This window comes from Vigna unguiculata, chromosome 9 (genome assembly GCF_004118075.2).
Source record: "Vigna unguiculata cultivar IT97K-499-35 chromosome 9, ASM411807v1, whole genome shotgun sequence".
Lineage (NCBI taxonomy): Eukaryota > Viridiplantae > Streptophyta > Magnoliopsida > Fabales > Fabaceae > Vigna > Vigna unguiculata.
This window is the reverse complement of record NC_040287.1, coordinates 35,119,886-35,145,720: the sequence shown is the minus strand read 5'-3', so window position 1 is coordinate 35,145,720 and position 25,835 is coordinate 35,119,886. Positions and strand designations below refer to the sequence as shown.

The 25,835-nt window shown below is 31.2% G+C and overlaps 3 protein-coding genes across 3 annotated transcripts; 2 read left to right on the top strand and 1 right to left on the bottom strand.

Annotated features, from left to right (window-relative positions):
• The first annotated feature begins 430 nt into the window (after window positions 1–430).
• LOC114196071 (30 kDa ribonucleoprotein, chloroplastic) lies at window positions 431–2,498 on the top strand. The gene is made up of 5 exons (XM_028086580.1): window positions 431–848; window positions 941–1,039; window positions 1,149–1,436; window positions 1,879–2,125; window positions 2,213–2,498. The coding sequence occupies exons 1-4, from the start codon at window positions 507–509 to the stop codon at window positions 2,083–2,085; spliced, it is 936 nt and encodes a 311-aa protein (XP_027942381.1). The 5' UTR covers window positions 431–506; the 3' UTR covers window positions 2,086–2,125; window positions 2,213–2,498.
• A 12,990-nt stretch (window positions 2,499–15,488) lies between these two features.
• Window positions 15,489–16,579, top strand: LOC114162674 (blue copper protein-like). Its single transcript, XM_028046628.1, has 2 exons — window positions 15,489–15,778; window positions 15,941–16,579. Exons 1-2 carry the CDS (start codon window positions 15,613–15,615, stop codon window positions 16,327–16,329), a joined length of 555 nt encoding a protein of 184 aa, XP_027902429.1. The 5' UTR covers window positions 15,489–15,612; the 3' UTR covers window positions 16,330–16,579.
• A 3,519-nt stretch (window positions 16,580–20,098) lies between these two features.
• Window positions 20,099–25,830, bottom strand: LOC114163691 (formin-like protein 5). Its single transcript, XM_028047986.1, has 3 exons — window positions 25,811–25,830; window positions 25,583–25,694; window positions 20,099–20,866 (listed from the first exon to the last, which is right to left on the bottom strand). The coding sequence occupies exons 1-3, from the start codon at window positions 25,828–25,830 to the stop codon at window positions 20,303–20,305; spliced, it is 696 nt and encodes a 231-aa protein (XP_027903787.1). The 3' UTR covers window positions 20,099–20,302.
• Window positions 25,831–25,835: the final 5 nt, after the last annotated feature.

The window sequence follows — 25,835 nt, the reverse complement described above, 5'->3', positions numbered from 1 at the left end:
GAAAACATAAGCGTTAACGCGTATGTGTATCCGCATTTTTTAATTTTTATAAGATCAATAATATTTATTTTTAAAATATATGTAATAAATTTTAAAATAATTATTAAATAAAATAATTGTTAAAAAGGATTTTTAGAATAACGGTCAAAATAAAAAAAATTAAAAAAAATGATTAAAAATAAATTAATTATAAAATAATTAAAGGTAAAATGAGTATTATGAAACGTGGATAAAAAAAGAGAAATCGTCTGCGTAGATCGTTTAAATTCATCTCACTTTTTATTATTTTCTTTTTCTTTTCATTGATGAGGCCTAGCCGTGTACGTTGATGTAAAAATTGTTTAGAGGCAAAAAAAGGGCAACAGAAAGAAAACAACGCAAAGATAACGGTGTCGTTTTATAGCGAAGATGGTCTTATCCATTTCCCGTGACACTTACCACACACCAAAGCTGTGTGGTGATATTGAAAATGAGAAGAATAGCTTTGTGAATGGCATTGTTGAGCAATGGCGCTTCTACGTGTTGTGTGCTTAACCTCTGCAAATCAGTTATCGGTTCAAACCTATTCCCATTCCCATTCCCATCCCATCGCTCTCTCTTCCCTTTCCCAATCCATCAACTTCCCCAATCGCCCTTCCTTTCACCTTCCACCCTTATCCCTTACCACAACCAAACAAACCCCTAATTTCACTCTCACATGCGTTTCCACTTCCCAACAACAACCCCAGCCAGTAACCGAAGAAGAATTTTCTCGTACAAGGTTGCTCGCTCAGAACGTCCCATGGACAAGCACCCCGGAGGATATTCGTTCTTTGTTTGAGAAACATGGAAAAGTCCTCGAAGTCGAGGTTCGCTTTTTCTTTCCTCCTCTTTTTTACTGTTTTTTTTTTTTGTTTAAGGTTTTTATTTTCCTGAAACTGTGTCCGTTGTTGCGGTTAAGCTTTCTATGTATAAGAAAAACAGAAACCGGGGTTTGGCCTTTGTCGAAATGGGTTCTCCAGAAGAGGCTCTTGAAGCTCTCAATAAACTCGAATCGTATGTAAGCCTAAAACACTCTACACTGCTTCTGCTGTTGACGACTACACGCACACATTTTTATCATAAATAATGTTTTTTTTTTTTTTTTTTCTTTTATGAATGTCGATTAGGAGTTTGAGGGTCGTGTAATGAAAGTCAATTATGCTCGGCCGAAAAAGAAGAAAACGCCGCCTCCGGTGAAACCAAATCCTGGCGTGACGTTTAACTTGTTTGTTGGTAACTTGTCCTATTTAGCCAAGTCCAAGGATCTCAAGGAATTTTTTGATTCCGGAACTAATAAAGTTGTTAGAGCCGAGGTTGTATTTCTTGACAATCCTAGAAAGCCGTCAGGGTATGGATTTGTGTCATACAAGTCCAAGAAAGAAGCCGAGGCTGCTCTTGCTGAGTTCCAAGGAAAGGTAACTCCGAGTTTCTTCTTATTTGGTTGGACTTGGATTATTGAGTATGGGGAATGTCATTCTCACAAGTTTTATCAGCAATGTCTTGGACCTTGTTTGTTTACTTTTTTATTATTTGTTTTGCTCCTAACATAAGCACATTTGAAAATGTTTGTCTCCCCTGTATATTTTTGTTTTCTCAAAAGTTTGTTCCACGAACACTAGAAGAAAACAAGAGATGATGAGAAAACATGTATTAGTTATTTGTTTTTTTTATAACACTTGATATGGTAACAGTTTTCAGAAGTTAATACATTTTCTATGAGAAATTAAGTGTTGACTAGTATGAAGATGTTTTAGAAATGGTTTTTAAAACTTTATAGTGAGAAGGGAATCAAACAAGCCTTTAGTGTTTGGAACACTGTTTTTGGTTAGTGACGCAGGGAAAATTGTTCTTCTGCAGGAATTTATGGGAAGGGCAATCAGGGTGGATCGGGGTCGTCGATTTGTTCAGAAACCAGGGGATGGGAATTCAAAGTCTGTTGTAGATACTCCTTCTGAGTTGAGTGTGAATGGGGAAGAAGCTGAACAGCCAGCAGAGGGAACTCCAAACTCTGAAGATACTCCTGAGTTGAGTGTGAATGAGGCAGAAGCTGACAAAGCTGATTGATATCAAATTTTCCCTGATGCATACCAATGTTGTTGATGTTGTATGTCCTTGCTTCATACATTTTGATATCTGCTCATTCTTGCTGACATTCCAAACTCTGAGTGGTTTACATTAACCTCTTTTACAGGTTTGAAGCTTTGTAAACCAGAGGCTCGAGATACAAGGAAAGAGTTGGAGTAAGTGCAATCATTTCTGTGATTCAAGAATGAATAGTTACTGTAAATGAATGATAGCATCTCCATGGAGTCAACAAATCCTTATTGTGTAATTTAACAATTGTTGGCATGCAACTATATCTTAAGAAAGCAAGAAACATATGTATATTAGTGACGTTGTTTGCATCTTCACTGGTTAGTAGTTGCTTCACGATGATGTGGATGTGATCCAACGTATTCTTTCTTTTCTGTCTTCAATATGTTCAATAGCGTAAGAATATTGGTTTTAAATCTATCGGAAGGACGCAAAATTAAACCATTCAAACTAGAACTGAAGCTTGACCATGAAATGTATGTAATAGAACAATACTACCCATTTCTATCAATAAATAACACTTGAGGCATGTTTTGTGAATTCTTTTAGAGTAGACAGTTATTTGGTTTTACTTTGACAGTGTTGCTATAAGACATAAGAGCAGGCTTATAGTCTGTGAATACTACTTGACGGTTGGCTTGAATCACAACCCAAAGTCAGATTATTGCTACTGGGTCTACTCTATATGTTGTCAACAAAAAGAGGATTGTTGACAGTGCATCTAAATCTCTCTCGTAATGTTCTAAATACTTCAATATCATCAGAAATCGTACATGAATCACTTTACGATTTGGGTGATTTGATTCTGAGATGCAGTGATTCACAATGCCTGATAAAATCATTTTTGAAGCTACATTGCACCTTGAATAATTTGAATTGGTAGAAACACAACCTGAATTGTCCTTGTGGTACTATTGAATTGTTTTGGTACTCGCCGCCATATTTTTTGTACTTTTTGGGACTGTGCAGCCGAATTTTGTTGTCACTGTTTTGTTTTGTTTTCTGTTTTTTTTTTTTAATTTTCGGAATTGAGTTCCATGACTTGAATCTCGGTCGTGTTTGAAAATTATTCTTCACTTTGTAATGTTAGCTATATAGTAAGTTGCTTGGCATTAAAATGGTAATGTTTATGTCTCAAAAAATGGAAACATTATATATGTGTGTGCTTGCTATCTCTCCTTTATATAATCTTGATTGAGGTGTGGTATGAGATTTTTGGAAAGTAGGGAGTCTACCTAGATGGAATCTTCTTCTCTATTTTTATGTCCAATCGTCAATTTGACCCAGTATGGGATTGGCTTGACCCACGTGGATCGGATCAATTTAAAACAAAAGATATTAAATAATATTTTCAACATGCACTACCATTACTCCTTTTAATAATATAGTTTTTCACAATTCAATTTTTTTAAAAGAAGAAATATATGATCTGATAACTGTGTATAAACCCAATTTTGTTTCACTTCACGAATTAAAATTCCCTTCTTTTCTCAACGATTCTGAATTTGTCTCTTTGAAAATATAGTTCTTTATATATATTAATAACTTGATCAGTCCAAAGAATAAATTCAGCAATACCTTCGACATAAAGACTGTTGGCAAAAGCAATACAAGTCTAAATGCTGAAGCAAGATTTTGATGATGATAAAAGAAGCATGAAAGCCATCTGGAAGACAATATGAAGACTACATGTTATAATGTTTAAAGCTATCTTGTAAAATGTAATTAGATTAAGTTAGAAGCTGTGTTGTACAAGAAAATTCTAGTATTTCTCGAAACATCAAAATGATAATCGATTATCACTTGAAATAATCGATTATCCTAAGCTGAACCAATTTTTCAAGAAAGCACTGGAATAATCGATTATTACTTCTGATAATCGATTATCTGCTCAAAAATTTGTTTTCCATAAACCACACTGGAATAATCGATTATCACTAGTGATAATCGATTATCCTGGTCTGTTGGGGCGCGACTGTTCAGCTTTTTGACCTAATTTCTGGAACCCCTATTTAAGGAACTTCAGAGTTACTTCTCAATTACCTTTTTGAGAAGCTAGAGTACTAGTGCTGTGACTGCAAGAGAGTTCTCTGAGTGTTCTCAATAGAAGCTTTGAAAAACCTAGTGTGGGTAGAGCGATAACTTTTCCTGAGAAGTGTTCTAGGAGATTGAGTGCTGCTGCTGTTGCTAGGAAAGCTAAGGTCAAGATTCTCTGTGTGATTCAGAGAGGTGTTCATCTCTTGTGTGATTCAAGAGAGGTGTTTTCTTTCCTTACACTCTAAATATCTGATTGTAAATCTGTTACTTGTTAGTGATTTAGTTAATCTCGTTTTTAAGATTAACAACTGGACGTAGGGTCTTTTGATCCGAACCAGTATAAATACTTGTGTTCAATCTTCTTCTCTATCTCTTTATTTTATATATTATTGTGTTATAAAGAAATTATTTATTGATCTACTTGATAAATTTTGGAAAAATTTTAAAGTGTCAATTTATTATTCAAAAACCAATTCACCCCCCCCCCTTCTTGTTTTTGTCCGTACGCTCAAACATTCCGCTGCGCGATACCAACAATTGGTATCAGAGCTTGCTTTGATAGTTATTCAAAATTTTCGAAAATGGTTGGACAAAATCAAACCTTTGCCGAGGGCGCATCTATCAACAGACCACCTCTATTTACTGGTGAAAATTATCCTTTCTGGAAAGTTAGGATGCAAATTTTTCTGGAATCTGTTGATAGGGGTATTTGGGATGCTGTTTTAAATGGTCCATTTGTTCCCGTTAATATTGTAAATGATGTGCAGGAACCAAAGCCATTTTCGCAATGGACAGCAGACGAAAATAAAAGAGCCCAATATGATGTAAGAGCTAGAAATATAATTTCATCTGCCTTAACCCTAGATGAGTTTTACAGGATCTCAGTATGCACCAGTGCACAAGAAATGTGGGAAATATTACGTGTAACCCATGAAGGAACAGATGATGTAAAAAGAGCACGCAAAAACTCCTTGATCCAAGAATACGAAATGTTTCGGATGCAGCAAGGAGAAACTATCTACGATGTGCAGAAACGATTCACACATATCGTCAATCATCTCAAAGGTCTAGGTAAAACTTTCGACACTGATGAATTAAATATAAAAATTCTTAAATCTTTGAACAGGACTTGGCAGCCTAAGGTGACAGCCATCACGGAGTCACAAAATCTTGCGACAATGACGATGGCGGCTCTATTTGGAAAGCTGAGAGAACATGAGCTTGAACTAGGCAGATTAAATGATGAAGAAGATATTGGAAGAAAGAAGAACATTGCCTTTAAAACCGAAGTGGTTAAAGGCAAACGACAAAAGGAAGAAGAAGAATCCGATGATGATGAAAATCTTAGTCTCATGATTAAGAAGTTTACTAAATTCATGAAGGCCAAAGGTAAAAATCAATTCAAGAGCAACAAAAAGGATAATCAAGGATCATCCTCAAATTTCAAATGCTATGGATGTGGAGAATCTGGACACGTCAAAGCTGACTGCCCAAATTCAAAGAAAAGTGAAGAAAAGAAGAGTAGAAAATTCTTTAAAAAAAAAGCATATATAGCTTGGGAAGACAATGCATCAAGTTCATCAAATTCCAGTGATTCTGAAAATGAAGAAGCAAATTTATGTCTGATGGCAAATCATGATGATACTGATAGTGAGGTAAACTCTTCTTGCCCCGAAAATGATTATGATGATTTGTATGATGCCTTTCAACAATTGCTTATTAAATCTAGTAAATTGGATACTGCTCATAGAAAGTTGAAATCTGATTTTAAAGATTTACAAAGCAAATTTGAAAAATCTCTTGAAGAAGAAGAATTTTTGAAAAGTAAAATTTTAAATTTAGAAAGTAAAGAAAAAGAAACTATTGAATGTGCATCATGTAAAAGTTACATGTTTGATATATGTATTCTAGAAAAACATCTTGAAGATGCCTTAGAAGATAAAAACTGTGAAAAGGTTAATCTCAAGAAAAATCCAAATAAAACCAAGCATGCTCATAATCATAGTTTTAAAAGTAAAACTAAAAGAACTCGTAGAGTTTGGGTAGAAAAAGGAACATATCATTCTAGAGATACATATTCATGTAATACTACATGTTTTTATTGCATGAAAAAGGGTCACACTTCAAACAAATGCAATATCAAACATTTTGGTGTTCCTAATAAGAAATATACTTGGGTACCTGTTCATAAGTAGATATTTTTTTTCTAACCCCAAGGACCCAAACAAGTTGTTGGGGACCTAAATGAATTGTTTCCTTATTTTGCAGATGACTTCTAAATCCAGAAGATCAATGTGGTATCTTGACAGTGGCTGTTCAAGACACATGACTGGAGATAAAAAGAAGTTTAAGAACTTTAAAAAGAAGGAACAAGGATTTGTCACTTATGGGGATAACAACAAAGGAAAGATACTTGGAACAGGTGATGTAGGTGGAGGAAATACTTTGGAGATCAAGGATGTACTGTATGTGGAAGGACTAAAACACAATCTTCTCAGTATAAGCCAACTATGTGATAAAGGACTCAAAGTAATATTTGAGAGTGACTACTGCACTATTCATCAAAAGGACTCTAAAGAAGTAGCATTAAAAGGTATGAGACACAATAATATTTACTTGATTGATCTTGATACTGCATCATCTAGTGATATAACTTGTTTGGTTGTTAAAGAAGAAAATCCTTGGTTATGGCATAAACGAGCTGCTCATATTAACATGCAACAATTAAACAAACTAATTTCCAAAGAATTAGTAATTGGATTACCAAAAATAAAGTTTGAAAAAGATAAACTATGTGATGCATGTCAAAAAGGAAAACAAGTAAAATCTTCATTTCATTCAAAAAATATAATTTCTACATCAAAACCGTTAGAACTTTTGCATATGGATTTATTTGGCCCTTCAAGGACAAAAAGCTTTGGAGGAAACTATTATGCTCTTGTTATTGTTGATGATTATTCACGATATACATGGACTTTCTTTCTCACACTAAAAAGTGAGGCATTCAAAGCATTTAAAAAATTTGCAAAAGCTGTTCAAAATGAAAAAGATTTGAAAATTAAAGTTTTAAGAAGCGACCATGGTGGAGAATTTCAAAATGAATTATTTGAAAACTTTTGTGAAGAAAACGGAATTATGCATAATTTTTCTGCACCTAGAACTCCTCAACAAAATGGAGTTGTAGAAAGGAAAAATAGATCTTTAGAAGAATTAGCTCGCACTATGTTGAACGAATATAATGTGCCTAAATATTTTTGGGCTGATGCTGTGAGCACTGCTTGTTATGTATTAAATAGAATGCTCATTAGACCAATTTTAAAAGTTACCCCCTATGAATTGTTTAAAGGAAGAAAGCCTAATGTAGCACATTTAAAAATATTTGGATGCAAATGCTTTGTTCTAAATAACGGAAAAGAAAACTTGGGTAAATTTGATTCTAAAGCTGATGAAGCTATTTTCTTAGGTTATTCATTAACTAGTAAAGCTTATAGGATTTTTAATAGAAGAACATTAAATATGGAAGAATCTGTGCATGTTGTTTTTGATGAAATTGTGAACCTTGAGGAGAACCCTCTTGAGTCAAATAAAACAAATGCAGGTGATGAAGAATATTTCAAAGAAGCCCTTGATGAGATGTATTTAAATGAAAATCCACTGACTGAACCTGAAGATCTTGCCAAAAGTTGGAAATCACCTAGAGGATTATCTCTGGAAAATGTCATTGGAGACATATCAAAGGGAGTTGTTACTAGAAATATGTCAAATTTCTGTATGACTGTTGCCTTTGTTTCACAGATAGAACCCAAAAGTGTAGACGAAGCTCTTCAAGATGATCAATGGTGCATTGCAATGCAAGAAGAGCTGAATCAATTTGAAAGAAATGAAGTTTGGGAACTCATTCCAAGGGATGATTCACACCAAGTAATAGGAACAAAATGGGTGTTCAGAAACAAGCTGGATGAGGATGGAAACATCACTAAAAACAAAGCCAGACTTGTAGCAAAGGGATACAGACAAGAAGAAGGTATAGACTATGATGAGACTTATGCTCCAGTTGCCAGGTTAGAAGCTATACGCTTACTTCTTGCCTATGCTTCTCTCATGAAATTCAAACTATATCAAATGGATGTCAAAAGTGCTTTCTTAAATGGATTTATAAAAGAAAATGTGTATGTTGAACAACCACCTGGCTTTGAAGACTATAAGTTTCCTAATCACATTTATAAATTAAAGAAAGCATTGTATGGATTAAAACAAGCACCTAGATCATGGTATGAACGTTTAAGTACATTTTTGTTAGAAAATGATTTTGAAAGAGGTAAGATTGATTTAACTCTGTTTATCAAAAGAGTAAATAAACATATTTTGCTAGTTCAGATTTATGTAGATGACATAATATTTGGGTCTACTGATAGTTCACTATGTAAAGGCTTTGCAAGCATAATGCAGGGAGAGTTTGAAATGTCAATGATGGGAGAGTTGACATTCTTTTTGGGTCTTCAAATTAAGCAAATGGAAAATGGAACCTTCATTTCTCAATCTAAGTACTGCAAAGAAGTACTTAAGAAATTTGGAATGGATACTGCTAAGGAAGCAAGTACTCCTATGGGAACCTCCTGCTACTTAGATAAAGATGAATCAGGAATAGAGGTAAATCAAACTATGTTTAGAGGCATGATAGGCTCTTTGTTGTATCTTACTGCTAGTAGGCCTGACATTATGCAATCTGTATGTGTGTGTGCTCGTTTTCAAGCCAATCCGAAAGAATCACATCTTACTGCAGTAAAAAGAATTTTAAAATACTTAAAAGGTACTGCATGTTTTGGACTATGGTATCCTTCAGGAGCGTCTCCTAATTTGATAGGCTATTCTGATGTTGATTATGGTGGTTGTAAAATAGATAGAAAAAGTACCAGTGGTACTTGTCACCTCTTAGGTAGTTCATTAGTCTCTTGGCACTCAAAGAAACAAGCTTGTGTGGCTTTGTCAACTACAGAGGCTGAATACATAGCAGCTGGAAATTGTTGTGCTCAAATTCTTTGGATGAAACAACAACTAGAAGACTATAATATCTTTTTAAATCACATACCTCTGAAATGTGATAATACTAGTGCTATTAATTTAACCAAAAATCCCATAATGCACTCTAGGACAAAACATATTGAAATAAGACATCATTTCCTAAGAGATCACATTAATAAAGGAAATTGTGAAATAGAATATGTAGATACAAAGCATCAATTAGCTGATATCTTTACAAAACCTTTAGCTAAAGATAGATTTTATGAATTAAGAAGAGAATTAGGCATATTAGAGATCTCTTAAAATGCAAAAAATTCACAATCTTTAAGAAATCCGAAAAATAGCGTAAATAATCGATTACAAGTGTCAATAATCGATTATCAGACTCTCTTCAAAAATCTCAAAACATACTGGAATAATCGATTATTTTGGGTAATAATCGATTATCCTTAAAATCTCTTCCTAAAAATTCAAAAACATTTTTAAATAATCGATTATTTGAAGCCATAATCGATTATCCTTAATTCTGAGCCAAAAATCAAAACTCACTGGAATAATCGATTATCACTTAGGATAATCGATTATCAGCTCGTCAGACTTCATATTTTGCTCAGTTTATGAACCAATAATCGATTATCGTCTTAGGATAATCGATTATTACACGTCGTTGGACCAACAAATTTCAAAAACTAGCCGTTGCAACGGCTAGATTTTCATCAAATTGCGTGTATATGGCCGTTGGAGTCTTCTCTCTATAAATATTAGCCATTTTTGTCACCAGAACACTCTTTTCTCTTCATCAACACTCAAGACCCTCTCCTTTTCTCATTTTCTCACAAAACTCTCAAAGGCTTCCCTCTCTTTTACCTAAACCATGGCTGAATCCTCTCGCAGAAAAATTCCTACACGCAGAAGGACTGCATCTCATGCCTCTCATCCCACAACTGCACCAAGAACGGCCTCCATTGAAGGATGGATTTCGGATGAAGAGAGACGTTCTGAATTTATCACACTATGGAAAGACAAACCCCTAATCACTCCTAAATTCATTCAGTCTCAATGGTTTGTAAATCACCATTTCACCATTCAAAACTTTCTGGCTGAACAAGGTGTGAAATTCTTCACAGAGATGCAAGGCACTTACTATCCAGATTTGGTTCGAGCTTTTTACTTCAATTACAAATTCAGAGATGGAGTTGGGTTCACAAAAGTGAAAGGTATCGACATCATTTTAGATGATGATATTTGGGAAAATGTTGCACAATTTCCCATTCATGATGGCACATCTCCTATTCTCACTGCTGGCATAGAAGGGTTCAACAGAATTCTTGCATATAGATCCTTTATGCGACGCCCAGATCAAGAAATTGGTCGTCAATTACTAGCTGGACCTCTCAAAATCAATGAGCGTCTCCTTCACTATCTCATTGTTTGGATTCTATGTCCACGTGGTACAAATCACGCACAGTGCAGTGAAGCCGATCTTATGATAATATATGCCATGCTCAACCACATCCCCATCTATTGGCCAAGCCTCATTCTTGACACCATGCTAAAAGCCAAACGATTGCCTCAATATCCTCTTCCGTATTCCTTGCTCATCTCTCGTATTTGTGAGTATAAAGGGGTAAATGTCTCTGATGAACAGTCTCATAAGACAATTGCAGCATACAAAATTGCAGAAAACTCCTTGAAGCAGATGAAATTTATTCCTTTTGGGAATACCTTCATTCACAAGGATGATATGCCTTCTTCGGATAATGAAGAAGAAGAAGATCCTCCCACTGCTCCTATTCCTCCTGTTGACACACATATTGGATCATCCAGTGGTGTTGGTGGCTCATCCTCTTCTTTAGAGGATCACATTTTAAATCTCAATCAGAGGCTTGAAGAATTCTTTCTTCTCTCCACTCACAGACATGAAGAAGTCACTGGCCTAATTAGAGGATTAGATTCTAGGATCTCTAACTTAGAACATAAATTTGATAAATATGAGGATGATGATGACATGAGTCAAGATTTTTAACAGTTTACATTATTGTTTCATTATTTGCAATTGTAATATGTTTTCCAGTTTTATTTTTAATATAAGTCTATTTGTCTTGATAATTCTTTACCTATGCCAAATTGAGGGGGAGCTTCTTTGTTAAAACCTTTTTTCATGTGATCAAAACAGGGGGAGAAAAAGTTTAAACATTTAAAAACAGTGCTACTAACAAATCTCCTTGTAAGATATTTTGATTGCAGATACTTTAAACATATTGTTTTGATCATCATCAAAAAGGGGGAGATTGTTGGCAAAAGCAATACAAGTCTAAATGCTGAAGCAAGATTTTGATGATGATAAAAGAAGCATGAAAGCCATCTGGAAGACAATATGAAGACTACATGTTATAATGTTTAAAGCTATCTTGTAAAATGTAATTAGATTAAGTTAGAAGCTGTGTTGTACAAGAAAATTCTAGTATTTCTCGAAACATCAAAATGATAATCGATTATCACTTGAAATAATCGATTATCCTAAGCTGAACCAATTTTTCAAGAAAGCACTGGAATAATCGATTATTACTTCTGATAATCGATTATCTGCTCAAAAATTTGTTTTCCATAAACCACACTGGAATAATCGATTATCACTAGTGATAATCGATTATCCTGGTCTGTTGGGGCGCGACTGTTCAGCTTTTTGACCTAATTTCTGGAACCCCTATTTAAGGAACTTCAGAGTTACTTCTCAATTACCTTTTTGAGAAGCTAGAGTACTAGTGCTGTGACTGCAAGAGAGTTCTCTGAGTGTTCTCAATAGAAGCTTTGAAAAACCTAGTGTGGGTAGAGCGATAACTTTTCCTGAGAAGTGTTCTAGGAGATTGAGTGCTGCTGCTGTTGCTAGGAAAGCTAAGGTCAAGATTCTCTGTGTGATTCAGAGAGGTGTTCATCTCTTGTGTGATTCAAGAGAGGTGTTTTCTTTCCTTACACTCTAAATATCTGATTGTAAATCTGTTACTTGTTAGTGATTTAGTTAATCTCGTTTTTAAGATTAACAACTGGACGTAGGGTCTTTTGATCCGAACCAGTATAAATACTTGTGTTCAATCTTCTTCTCTATCTCTTTATTTTATATATTATTGTGTTATAAAGAAATTATTTATTGATCTACTTGATAAATTTTGGAAAAATTTTAAAGTGTCAATTTATTATTCAAAAACCAATTCACCCCCCCCCCCTTCTTGTTTTTGTCCGTACGCTCAAACATTCCGCTGCGCGATACCAACAAAGACACAAAGCTAACCTAAAACCATTATATTATTATGTTATTAACAATAAATTAAGTTTTATCTTTTAAAACACGAACTATCTTAAATTTTGTGTTCATACCGTTAAAAATTGAATTGTGAGTTTAAATTTTACGATGAATAAAAATTAAAAAGTTAAATACTATATAAAAAGATAAAAATTCATAAATTTATTATCTTAAAATTTTAAATTAAATTTATGTCAATTTTTTATTTAGATTAAATTCAAGTTTCATTAATTTTGTTGTTATATCTTCCTAATAAACTAACTTCATAAAAACTTATATATTGTATCTCTAAGGTAAACCCTGTCTAAATATCTATCAGATACATTGTAAGGTAAACAAAATCTTTAGCATTGAATATACTAAATTGACAGGAATCTCGTATAAAACAATATGCATATAAAATGAAATCATAAAAGTGTCTCCTTGTGAATTATGACTGTTTCGGTTTTAAAAAGAATAATTATAATATAAAAGATTAAAAATAATACTATCTATTATAATATATAATATATTATAATTTATATACAAATATTTGCAAAATTAATTTTATTTACGTGAATTAAATTTTAAAAAGATACATTAAAAAAATAATTAGAACTATCTTTTTGTACTCTTTGTCAAAATTGAGGCGGCGGACTTTGTCCGCAGGCCACGGCCCCCAAAGATTTTTAATTTTTTAGATTAATTTTTATTATTTTTATAAAATATAACATTTAATATTAATAAATAATAAAATTAAAGATTAAATATAATAAAAATAATAAAATTTATTGAGATTTTTTTTTCTCATTTTAAGTTTCTTACATAGTGTATTTATTTATTAGTTTTACATTTTTTTTATTTTTGTTTATAAAAGAAATAGAAAGTTAAATATAAATTCATTTTATCACTCTTTTTAAGATAAAAGATGCAACTCTCTCATTTCTCTTGATAGAAAAATATTAATTTGATATTTAGTTTTTTTTTTCATCTTTTGAGTTTCTTTATATTTATTTTTTTATAAATATAAAAAGAAAAGTTATGTATTATATGTTTTTTTATAACCATTCTTTAAATGTGACATGATTATCATATTTGTTTTTTTTAGTAATTACATCTCTCAATATTTGATTAGATTTTGATAAATTATTTTTTACTCTTAATTTTTTTATATAGATATATTGATAAAAAATAAAATAATAGATTCTCTTTTTTTGAAGTGATAAAAGAAATATACTCACTTCTTCACCTATTTTCAAGCATGCTAGGAATTCAATTCTTAAATTAGAGAACGATTTCTTAAGATTGAAAAAATTATAAGTGAAAAAATTTCATATTAATTCTTTTAAATTATAGGGAGAATGTTTTAGATTAATTCTTTCAAACTTATTATAAAAAAACCTTCTCAAATATAGAAATATATAGGAAAAGAGATGAAATTAAAAAAACTTATTTAAAATTATCAAATACAATTTCAAAACTATAATTTTTAAAAAAAAAACATACAAAGATTTCAATATTAAATTATATATACTTTTATTATATTAATTATAATAATTAAATATATAAAATTTGAATATATCTAACCCTTTATACTTTCTTATTCCCCTGCTAACTAATGGTTATGATAACTTTCTTAACGCACACCTATAAGAATGTACAGTGTAGAAAGAATCTAACAACGACTAAGCTGAGATAGATTGAATTGGTTTTCATCTCATATCTAATACCATACAACAAAATTATGGTGATAAAGTTGAGTTGAATATATAGCTGGAAAGTTCAAACCCTTTATATCCTATATATCATTGTTCCCTTGATATTAACTAAAACCACAATAAAGTAGTTGGCCCTATCGTAGGGGCCCCTACAACACCTTTATTCTACGTAATGGCCTCGTCACTAAGAGCTCAGGCTAAGACCCACCCTACCCAAGGACCCCATACAACCAGGCTTCACTTCACACTTTCCTTTTAGATTATACAAATGATAAGTGTTACTAATTTTAGTTCTTGCTTATACAATTTCAATAATTAAAAACGTAACCGTAGCCATTATGTAGTAATTTCAAAGATTAAAGTGGTACTCAACTTTATTTTTTAGTCATCGTGTTTGGTAAGGTGTTAGGATCAAGATTTCACATGTCACATTCTTTCCCAAACCACAAACAAATTCTTCTCTCCGTTGCCACCTTCACCATATCTTCTTCATGCTAACTTCCTGTTTTTCAAATGTCATATGCAGTTACGTGGTAGGAAATAAAACCATATTGAAAACAAAACACCACGTTATGTGTTAGAATGTTTTTATTTCAAATGTCATTCGTTCTAGAAGGTGTGGTTTTATTTTATTAATTGTGCTTAAATCCCTTCAAAAGTAGTAGCTTTATTTTCTTGTCCAATACCATCTACTATCTTCATTCATTCATTCCTTAGGAGTGGCCATAAAGACCAACGCAATCATATCTTTCACACAAAAGTTGACGTGTAACACTTTATAATTATTAATGCTCCTTTTTAGCATCACAATATATTATTATTTATTGATTCATAGCATGGCTAAAAGTTTCGTACATTATTAAAAACTTAATTTAGCAAACAAATACTAGTTACTAAAGACTTAATAATTTATCTTACATAACGTGTTAGTAGTTTCATTATTGTGTAGGTTCTAAGTAAGTACTTGTTTTCAATCACTTATGCAGAGTATTAAAGGACCTTATCAGATAAAGACAGGAGTTTCTCGAAAGCACAACCAGTTAACTTCCCAACCGTATTGGTCGGAATATATTAATACAAAATTGGAACATGAAATTTCCTTAAAAGAACAAAAGATAACAACAGTTTAAGGGAGTTTTAAAATCGAGATACTTACATTACATGCACGATTTACAACCGATCCTGTGAGAGTACTAGAGGTTTAGTCAAAAGGCATTATGATTACAGCAGAATAATTGAACTCAACCACTATTTAGTGACACCATCTTTTGTGGGAGTTAGGTATGAAGTGTAACTGAAGTCATATCCTGATGCAGACCTAACTCTTAACAACTCCCATAACCTTCTCTCAACAATATAAAGCAAACCCATCTTCTAATTGCATCTTCAAAGCCTCCTCTGTAGTACTCTGTTTCACTTCTCCCATTCTCTCACCAAATCATGGCTTCCTCCACTGCTTTGCCTTTGGGCTCACTCATAGCAATCACCATGCTTCTGCCAACCCTCGCAACCGTCCACACCGTCGGAGATTCTTCAGGTTGGGCAATCGGTGCTGATTATAGTTCATGGACCGGTGACAAGACCTTCGCAGTGGGTGATACTCTTGGTAAGTGTTAGAAGTTGCACGTCGACGACAGATAAAAATAAAACAAATTTATAATATATAAATAGATACAAACCTCATATTATTAGTTTTACATGAGTTAGCTTAAATTTCATTTATTATTTATAAAAAATGATAATTTTGAAGTTTGATTTTGTGTGACAGTGTTCAACTATGGAGCTGGGCACACAGTGGATGAAGTTAAAGAGAGTGACTACAAATCATGCAGCGCAGGGAATTCAATTAGTACAGACAGTAGTGGCGCAACCACCATTGCTCTGAAAACTGCAGGCACTCATTACTTCATATGTTCTGTTCCTGGACATTGTTCTGGTGGCATGAAACTTGCCGTCACTGTCAAAGCAGGAAAAGACACTACTCCTTCAACCGGAAAGGCTTCACCTTCTGATGGAACAGCCACCACACCAACCTCCACCACCACCACTACAACCACCGCTGCTAGATCAAACTCGGCTTCAACAAGTGGTGTGTCTTCAATTGTTGCCATGTTGATTGTTTCATGGATCTCTTTCTTTGGCTTGCGCATGGCGTGAGATATTTGATCGCTGAGCCAGGACAGAGGCAGTGCTTTTAGAGTTTCTTTCACCCTGTTTTGTTACTATAATTATTATTATAATTATTATCACTCTGTTCTCTGGTTTGACTTATTCAGGTTTATCTATTAGTACTAATTCAGGTCTTTTGTAGTCTTACTTATCTAGGAAATTTCTCATGTTTGGTCTTTTGTTGTTATTATTTTTGTTAAATACTATATGGTGCTGCTTAGTAAGATATTTTATTTTACATATGTTATTTTTTTTTTCTATGCATATGGGTGAAGAGAAACAGCTCTTATATTAAAAACAGAGTAAAACATCAGTCTAATTGATTCGAGTAAATATAAAAGAAAAATATATATATATAGGAGTAGATTGAGAAAGAATGTGTCGATTTCATGTAATTTCAAGTTAACCAACAGAATATAAAAGTTATGAAAAACACTACCAAGCACATGAAGAAAATTTGAAAGAGTTTAAAAACTCCGAATTTAAAATTGAAAGTAATATACAGCAAAAAAAGTAAAATAGATTAAACTGTTAGAAATTGTGACTCTTAACTGATTTCTTTTGTAATTAATAATAATAATAATAATAATAATAATAATAATAATAATAATAATAATAATCTATACAGTTTTTAGACAAGTCGTTTGAGAGTTAAGATTCAACTAAAAATTCAGCATGACTAATTATAAACCTTTTTCATATTTATAAAAGTGACCAACAACAATTCTTTTAAGGCAATTCTTCCTGCATCTCATCATTTTTTAATCCATTTCTGCCCTTGTTTGTGAAACGGTGAAGGAAAGTTTCAGGAAATCGAAATCCAGAATAAACTTCCATAAAATATGATCTAGAATAGGGTGAGCGATGGAATTTGATTTCGGAATTATTGTCTCCGGCAGCATAATATATGATTCTGGAAAATTAAATCCGTAATAATATTTTTAGATATTTTCCGGAAAGATAATTCCAAAATAGATTTTTTTGTGTTCAACAAAGCTAAGTCCAAAAATAGAAATGGACTTTCGGAAAGGTGAAATTGTTAATTCCACAATTTGGTGTCCGAAAATGTGAAAGTGTGAGGTTCAAAATTATGTGTATTAGTTACGAAGTTGTCGAGCACTGTGTACAAAAGTATACCAAATTTGCTCAATTGGAATGCCACCGAAGGTGCTGTGAAAAAAATTAAAGATTAAAGTAAAAAAAAAAGAAATGTTAAAAGTACGAGTGTTAATTAGGACTCGGTCCGTTGGGCCGGCCTGCAGGTTTGCAAAAAAAATGTGGGACGGATCAGGATAGTGAGTCCGTAGGTTCGCAGTGGTCCAGTCCGCATAAGTCCGCAGTCTGCGCAATCCGGCCGGCAATCCCGCATAAAATTAAAAAGAAAAACTTGCACTTGTGTATATTAATTACCTTTTTTATGGACTTTTGCATTAACGTTTCAAATTCTTGTATAACTGAAAAAAACAAGTATTATGTATATTTTTAAACATTAAAAGTTTTATCATAAAAATTAAAAAAAAGCGGGTCAGCCCGCGGGCAAGTGTTTGCAACACACATAAAATGTATGGGATAGGACGGGCCAACCCACATTGTACAGGCCTTATGTGGGCCGAACTGACCCGCATTGTCATTTCTAATTAAAATATCAGTGACGACATTTCTTTCATGGGATGCAGAAAGAAAAATAATAGGATGCGGAAGCATCGCCTTCTTTTAAAATCAAATTGATTACTAGGGGGAAATATTATTGTTTAGGGTTTAGTAATTTAACTATGGTTAGATTTTCTAATTATCAATCATAATATGGAATTGAAGATGTATCGATAACTATAATCTTAAAAAAAATAAAAATCTCGAATCGAACTTTTGGTTAATTTTATATCTGTGATTTGTACAACTCGTTTTAAAGACAGGTTTAATGTGACTTCATTCACAATTGGTATGAAAAATTAAAGTTGATAATAGATTTAAATATTATTTTGATCCCTCTTATAATTTAATTTATTTAATTTGATATGTTTTTTTATTTTATTAAATTGTATTTAATTAGATATTTTTTAATACCGTTTAAATGGATAATAAACACAATATAGGATTGAACTATCCATTGTAATTACTACATTAATTACTAGGCCACGTAATAATTAACAATGAACATAATATAAGTAGTGCCACCATGTATAGTATTATATTGACAATTTAAACATCGTTAAGGAAAAATACCAAAGTGAACACAATTTAGTAAAAATAAAACCCAAATCGAAAACGAAACCAAATTAAATAAAATGAATCAAAATAATATTTAAATTTAAACTTTAATAATATATTTATATTTAACTGTGACGTGAAACCAGACATCTATTTCTTTTCTGATGGCATCTTTAAAGTAAATTATTAAAGTTGAATAAAATTAAAGTAAATTTAAACATACAAACATTTAAACTATGGAAAACACTTTTCTTCACGTTGACGATTCTTTATATTTTGAACCTCCTCAACGATTATAGCTTAAGGCTATGATTAGATAAGTGCTAAAATCTAAAATAAACTACAAGGTAAACTTCAAGAAAAAAAAAATGCATCATGATACATTTTCCTCTATTGCTTCATATCAATCTCTATCCATTTTTTCAAACATTTATCTTTCATTTCATCACAAAATATCCAAACAATACAGCAACATTTTTATTGCATTATATTTAATATATATCCTTTCATTAATGTTTCGATTATTTCATTTCTTTATCACCAATTTATACTTGGTCGAAATCTTTATCCACCCTTCTTCTTTTTTTGGTAAAATGGAGAAAAATAAAAAGAGATTTGGAAAATCCTTCTCCTTCTAGAAATTCTAGTTTATTTCATTAAGTAAGTATTACTTAACAAACTAAAAATATTGTTGAGGTAAATCAACAATAGAATTGATTTCATAATTTTCTTTCATATATTTCTTCTTATAAATATTTTGTTCGTATATGTATTTTCCTTCTAAAAATCAAGATTAAATTAAAAAAAATTGATTATACAATATTTTGTACCGAATGCAAACCTATAATTTAACTAATAAAATATTTTCATCTCACAACAGAATGTTATATGTTCCCAATTTGTCTAACCATCTTCCAAAAATCTAGTTGTTACAAATCTTGTTAAGAATATTGCAAGTTGATCTTCATGTCCTTTATTTTGGTACGTAATTCCATAATGTTTTTATCAAGTTTATTCTTGATCAAAGATCTTTCAACCTCTACATGCTTCATATATATGGTCATGTTACACAGGGTTGTGAGAAATCTGACACATTAAATACGTGAGAAAACTCTAAATACAGGAGAAATTATTTGTGAGTTAAAAATATTCATATAGTCCAAAAATCATTTTTCTAAGTTTAGTTTTTGCACTAGATCTAACCACAACTTGTTGCTTCTTGTTTCTATGTTCCATAATTTTCATCTTTTACATCCTCTAGTCAATGTTCTAAAACATCACATGTTACATGTTGCTCCTGAAAAATAGGAGGTCATTTATATTTAATGTTTGTTTCTACTTCTGAAATTTAAGCACTCTAAAACCCGAAAAAGAAGAAGAACCTTCCCACTCCAACTGTAAAAACTGTCACCTGCTTCCACACTCCAAAACACGACAAAAACTTGTCCTCCCTAAAAACTACATATCATCGTACCAAAGCAACAATTTAACAAATTTTAAAAGGGATAAAAAAAATATTAAAAGGAAGAAAAAGATGATAAATTGATAATAAATAATATGATGGTAGTATCAGTTTCAGAGAGTACAAGAACCCTAATGAAGATCTCCCAAAAGTCACTATCAACACGACGTTAATAAGAATCACAATAATAAAAACAAATCTTCGCTGTCTTTCTAACTCCAACTCCACACAACCTCGTACCAACGATAAAAGTAAACCCTAACCATACAAAACTGACGGATCTCTACACCATCAACCCGGCCACGGCGCCGAGCAACACCACGGCGACAGCTCCGGCGGTGGAGACTCTGCGGTGGGGGGCGAAGCTGACGGGAGCCTCTGCAGCGGGACCGTCCGCGGGTCCATCGGCTGCGGCAGCGGGAATGGAGGCGTCGGCTGCGGTATCAGGGGAATCGGCGGCGTCGGGAGCGGGGGGAGATTCGGTTGGGGATTCGGTAGGTGAGGAGGAGGAAGAAGGAGACGGTGGAGAAGACGCCGGAGAAGTGGAGGCCTTTGGTGCGGTGGCGGTGGGGGAAGAGGCGGGAGAAGAGGCGTCTTTGGCGGTGGGCGAAGAGGCGTCTTTGGCGGTGGGGGCAGTGGCGGTTGGAGAAGAGGCAGTGGGGGAAGAGGCGTTGGCCGCGGCGGGGGCAGAGGCTGGGGCAGAGGCGTTGGCGGCGGAGGGGGCGGAGGCGTTGGCAGCGGCGGGGGCAGAGGCGCCGGGAGGAGAAGCTTTGGGGGCGGTGGATGGAGAAGCTTTTGGGCCTGCGGCTCGTGGCGAGGAAGGGCTGGGATTGGGGGCGGGGGAACCGGAGGGAGCTACGGCGAGAGCGGAGGTAAGGAGTAGCGTGGCGAAGAGGAAGAGGAAGGTTGTTTTTGCCATGGTTTGTGGTTGAGGGAAAAGAAAAAGAAAAAGAAGATTAAGAATGCATGTGAGGAACAGGGAAGGGAAGGATGTGGTTTTATATGTATATGTTTGTGTTGTGGGTGAAACAAAACGATGTAATGTGTTTTTGTTCATCTGAGGTGAGGAGAGGTTTTCGTTTTGTTTTCTCCATAGGTCCTGCAGTGTCAACTGCGCTAAACCAACCATTCTAATTATGTAATGCTTGGCTTCTTTCAATTTCATTCAAAACTTTCTATGCATAGTACGTAACTAAAATTACACCTCCTCATGCAATCACTTACTACTCTCAAAATATATATATATATATATATATATATATATATATATATATATATATATATATATATATTCTTAGTATTACAAAAGTATCACCTACATTAATATGAATTAAATTAAAATGTTTAGTTGAAATAAAAAAAAAAAAGGTCCAATTAAGATTATCGATTCTTTATGAATTTTGTAAAACTTTATCGTAAACAAAACGATTAAAAATATCAATTTTTTTTTTTATTGTTATCGATCAATATCTTTATTTTCATAATTACTGAAACTGATAAAAACAATTGTCTACCTAAGAGAACCTTGGAAACATGCTTAAAAAATTGGCATGTCTTATTAACAATCATTGCAAACAAAAATAATCAAAGAAGAGAACCAAGAAAAAAATACCAAACTGGAAACGAAGGATTCACAATAATGACTCAATGTTATCGGATGGAAATAACTTTTCTAAATATTTAACTTTAGACAGAAAAATAGATTTCAATTATTTTAAAATCGAAACCTAAAAATGTGTAAATAGTTCAAAAAATACTATTAAAAAATTTCATATTTTCTGTCAATTTTGTTTTAATTTTTTTTTGTAGAAAACACTTACAAATTTTGTTGTGAAAAAAAATTTGCAAGAAATTGCTACCAATTTTCTTGCAAAATATTTTGTATAAAACATTTTTCGCAACACATTTTGTAGAAAATACTTGCAAATTTTATAATTTTGTAAGAAATGATTACACACAAAGGAATTACTTGTCAATTAAAATTCTTAGAAAAAATAGGAGAAAAAAGTCTTTTCATTCAAATGTTTTTAACAAATTTGCAAGAAAAATCTTATATAATATAAGAATTTCTAGTAGTAAAATATCATCAGTGATATTTTTGAAATTTTTGAAATTATTTGTAATAGTATTTGAGTTATTTTAAAATATTAAAGTATATATTACTATAGACTTTGATTATTTTAAAATCAAAGTTTATAATTGTACAAATAATTTCAAAAGTATTATCATGTTTTAAAAGATTTTATTTTTTTATAATTGAAATTTAGAAGATTTCGAATGTGTATTCTGCCTTATGTTTACCTCAGCTTTGAGTTTTAAACAATGATGAGTAAGACTTGATGCATTTACAGTTGTGCTTAAATAAATATTATCTATCTATTTCGTAATTTAGAAAGTATTAAAATTTATCATCTAGATATTTATGTTGTCATTGATCTAGAAAGGAGTATTAAACTTAAATATTATTTTCTTGCAAATCATAATTTAATATTTATCATTCGGATACCTATGCCACATAATTTTATTTAGAGTTTATAATTTCATGCATATAATCTCATTTGGAATGACTGAGAATATTTGTAAAAGTCTTGACCTAGCAAGATAATGTCCCCTCCAAAAGGAATATATTTCTTCTTTTAGATAGATGGGAGGGTGGAGAAAGAAGAAAGAAAGAAAGAAATAATGAAAAGTGAAATTATATGTAAACTTTTTTTTTTATAAAATATGAATATAGAATTAAAATTTTAAAATTAAATGAATTCAAAATTATTTAGAAACTTACTACAATTGTTTAATATACAATTATAATATTAGAATTCATTATTTTAATATTAATTTTAATTATTTTTATATAAAATATAATTACTAGTAACATTAATTTATTAAGAAAACTTAATTTATTAATTAAAACTCAATAACATATAAATATAATATTACATTTAAAACATAAAGATTATTTTTCTGAATATTATATTATGAACATTTCATTTCAAGTAGAAAGTTTATTCATTTTTTTTTATTCCGTTCTTTTTTTAATTTTTTCTTCTTACCCAATATATATGTCCATTTCCGTCTCTTGAAGCAAAACAAGAGGAACAATGCTTATACAGTGATTGATATTTGATCTCTATAATTAGTTTTGTTTTGAAAATGAATTATGCTAAGGGACTCTCTTTTTTAATGTTATTTGTTGAGTTGGTCAACATTGATAAAAATACTGAATTTAGAGTTCTACCACAAAATGTCTATTTAGAGTTGCATACAAAAATTAATAGCCATTAAAAAAACATAGTTTTTCCTAGCAAAAACGTATAATATTTAAGAAAATAATTTTTATTTTTAATCCGATTTTACATAAATAAATTATTTTTTAAGAAATTATAAAATTAAAAAGTTGTGTGAGATTATACGGCTTTAAAATAAAGAAAGCGTCACATGCACAATGACTTTCGTTTAAACCATATTTATTTAGTTATCATATCATATTATTTTTCTTTTGTTCTCGAATCATGGTTAAGATTAATAGACTATATTGTTTTATCAACAAAATTTTATCATGGTTAAATTAAAAAAATAAATCAATTTCCTCTGAAAATATGTCAAACTTTTATTATCTTAAAAAAATGTCACAATATTAAATAAACAAAAAATTAATTGTTCTTTTTTATTTTTTTAAAATTAAGTGTTCTACTTTATCTTGATAATTTTTTTTATAATTTTTTATGTCAAAACTGACATAGATATTAACAATGTACAAAAAATAAATTTTTTATGCCTATTAAAAGGCTGACTACAAAGAAAGTCTAAATTTTATTTGTTAAAAAATTGACGTAATAATAAATCACAATTTTTGTGTTTGTTCCTTTTTAACCATGATATAGTAGTATAAGAATGCAGACATATCAAACAAGTTTTTATATTTGTTATACAACTAACTGAAATAGAATTTGTTATGACTATGCTTATATCAAAAGCCAGATTAAAAAAAAAAGTATTTGAGAAACTTTAGTTATTTTTCTCTTTGCAATTAGGTGAAAATTTTTTAACATTTACAATTCTTAAATATAAAAATACAAGGTAATAATGTGCAAAACACTGACATATCAAATGCGAAAAATAATCATAAAAAAAAAATTAACAATTTTTTATTTTTATTCATGAAAACAATTAAAGATAAAATAAAATGACATTTTATAATTAAACTTAAAATAAAAACTTTTCATAGAAAGAACACTCCAAACATTTCCTTTTTAATTAGTTTTTATTTATTTAATAAATTAAATTAGTTACTTGGAGATTTAAAAACTTATTTTTATTGCACAGTTGTTGAGATGTATAGGTAATTAGAAAAAAAAAAGATTTATCGTTAAATATATCTTTAATTTTAATTTATAAATTTAGAGATGAAATTTGAATTTTCATGTCTTGAATTTTTATATATTTTTTATCTTTAATTTTTTCATATATATTTAAAATAAATTAATATAGTTTTTCAGATTTACCAACATCAAATTTTCTTTTACCTTTTAAATTGTGTCTTAATATTTAATTTCATATACTTAATAAACAACTCAACCGTTTAAGATATCGTTTAAAATACTACAAAAATTTATGATTATTTCTGTCTTTGTATTTTTTATTTAATTCTATTTCTGCATTTAAAATAAAGTCAAATTAATATTCTTTTAAGACATTAGACTATTTACTCCACAACACCCATAATCAAGATTATCTTTACCCATGATCAATCAAAATTACTCGTTCATTTTCACAAATTTGAAATTCAAATTTATTTATTTTTCTTCCTACATTTTTAAAAAAACAATATAAATTTTATCCTCTGACGTATTTTCTCTTTCTCCCAAACACAATTAGTTTAATTTTGAAAATAAAAAGAAATTAAAATATTTTATATTAAGATAGAAAGTATGTGTTTATATATATTTTTCATTTATCGAATCACCATGTGTTGAGTATTGTAATCAAAATTACACGGATCAGAGAAATAATAGAATATCCATAACAATAATAAAGAATATTCTCTCTTTTGTGTTCATATTTTAAAATATTATTTATCTTTTAAAATATAATTATTTATTAAATTTTTGAAAATTGACCGTTACTTATACAAACTTTTTTTTTATATATATTTCATTTTATTTTTAATAAATATAATTTTATTTTGTATATTAACTTAATAACATTATATTATCATCACCTATTAATATAATATCACACATATTTAAAAAATGCGTATAGACACTAATATTTATAAAAGAAATTTATGTTTATAAAAAATGTAATTAAAATTTAATATAAATACTTTGTTTTGTAAATTTGTATAATAATATTTTATTATAAAAATATATTTAACTTTATTATATTATTGTAAGGAGAATATATTTTCTCTGCTCACTGGTTGGCAGTTTCCTCCTTTTTGACTGATAAGAAATACCTTTATATGTCAATACCTCACAGGAAACCTTTCACAGTTAACTTGGTGGATCTGTGGCATGCTCAACTTTTATTTCTTTAAAATCATAATAAGGTAAAACTGGGTCATGGTAGAACAGTTTTTGAAAAAGTTGTGGTTAGAAATTGCAGTTCTCTGGCATAAACAAACAAATGTTCTCTGTATGGAGCATCAATTTCACAGCATCTTTGTGCTACATCATCCAAACAGCTTAACACTCAAACAAATATCCATAACAGTATATTTAAGAATTGGCTACATAAAAATCTCAACTTCATTTTTATAATTTTCTATGAATCAAAAACAGCATTTGCATCACATTTCACCTTCCATCCCCAGCAATCATGATCA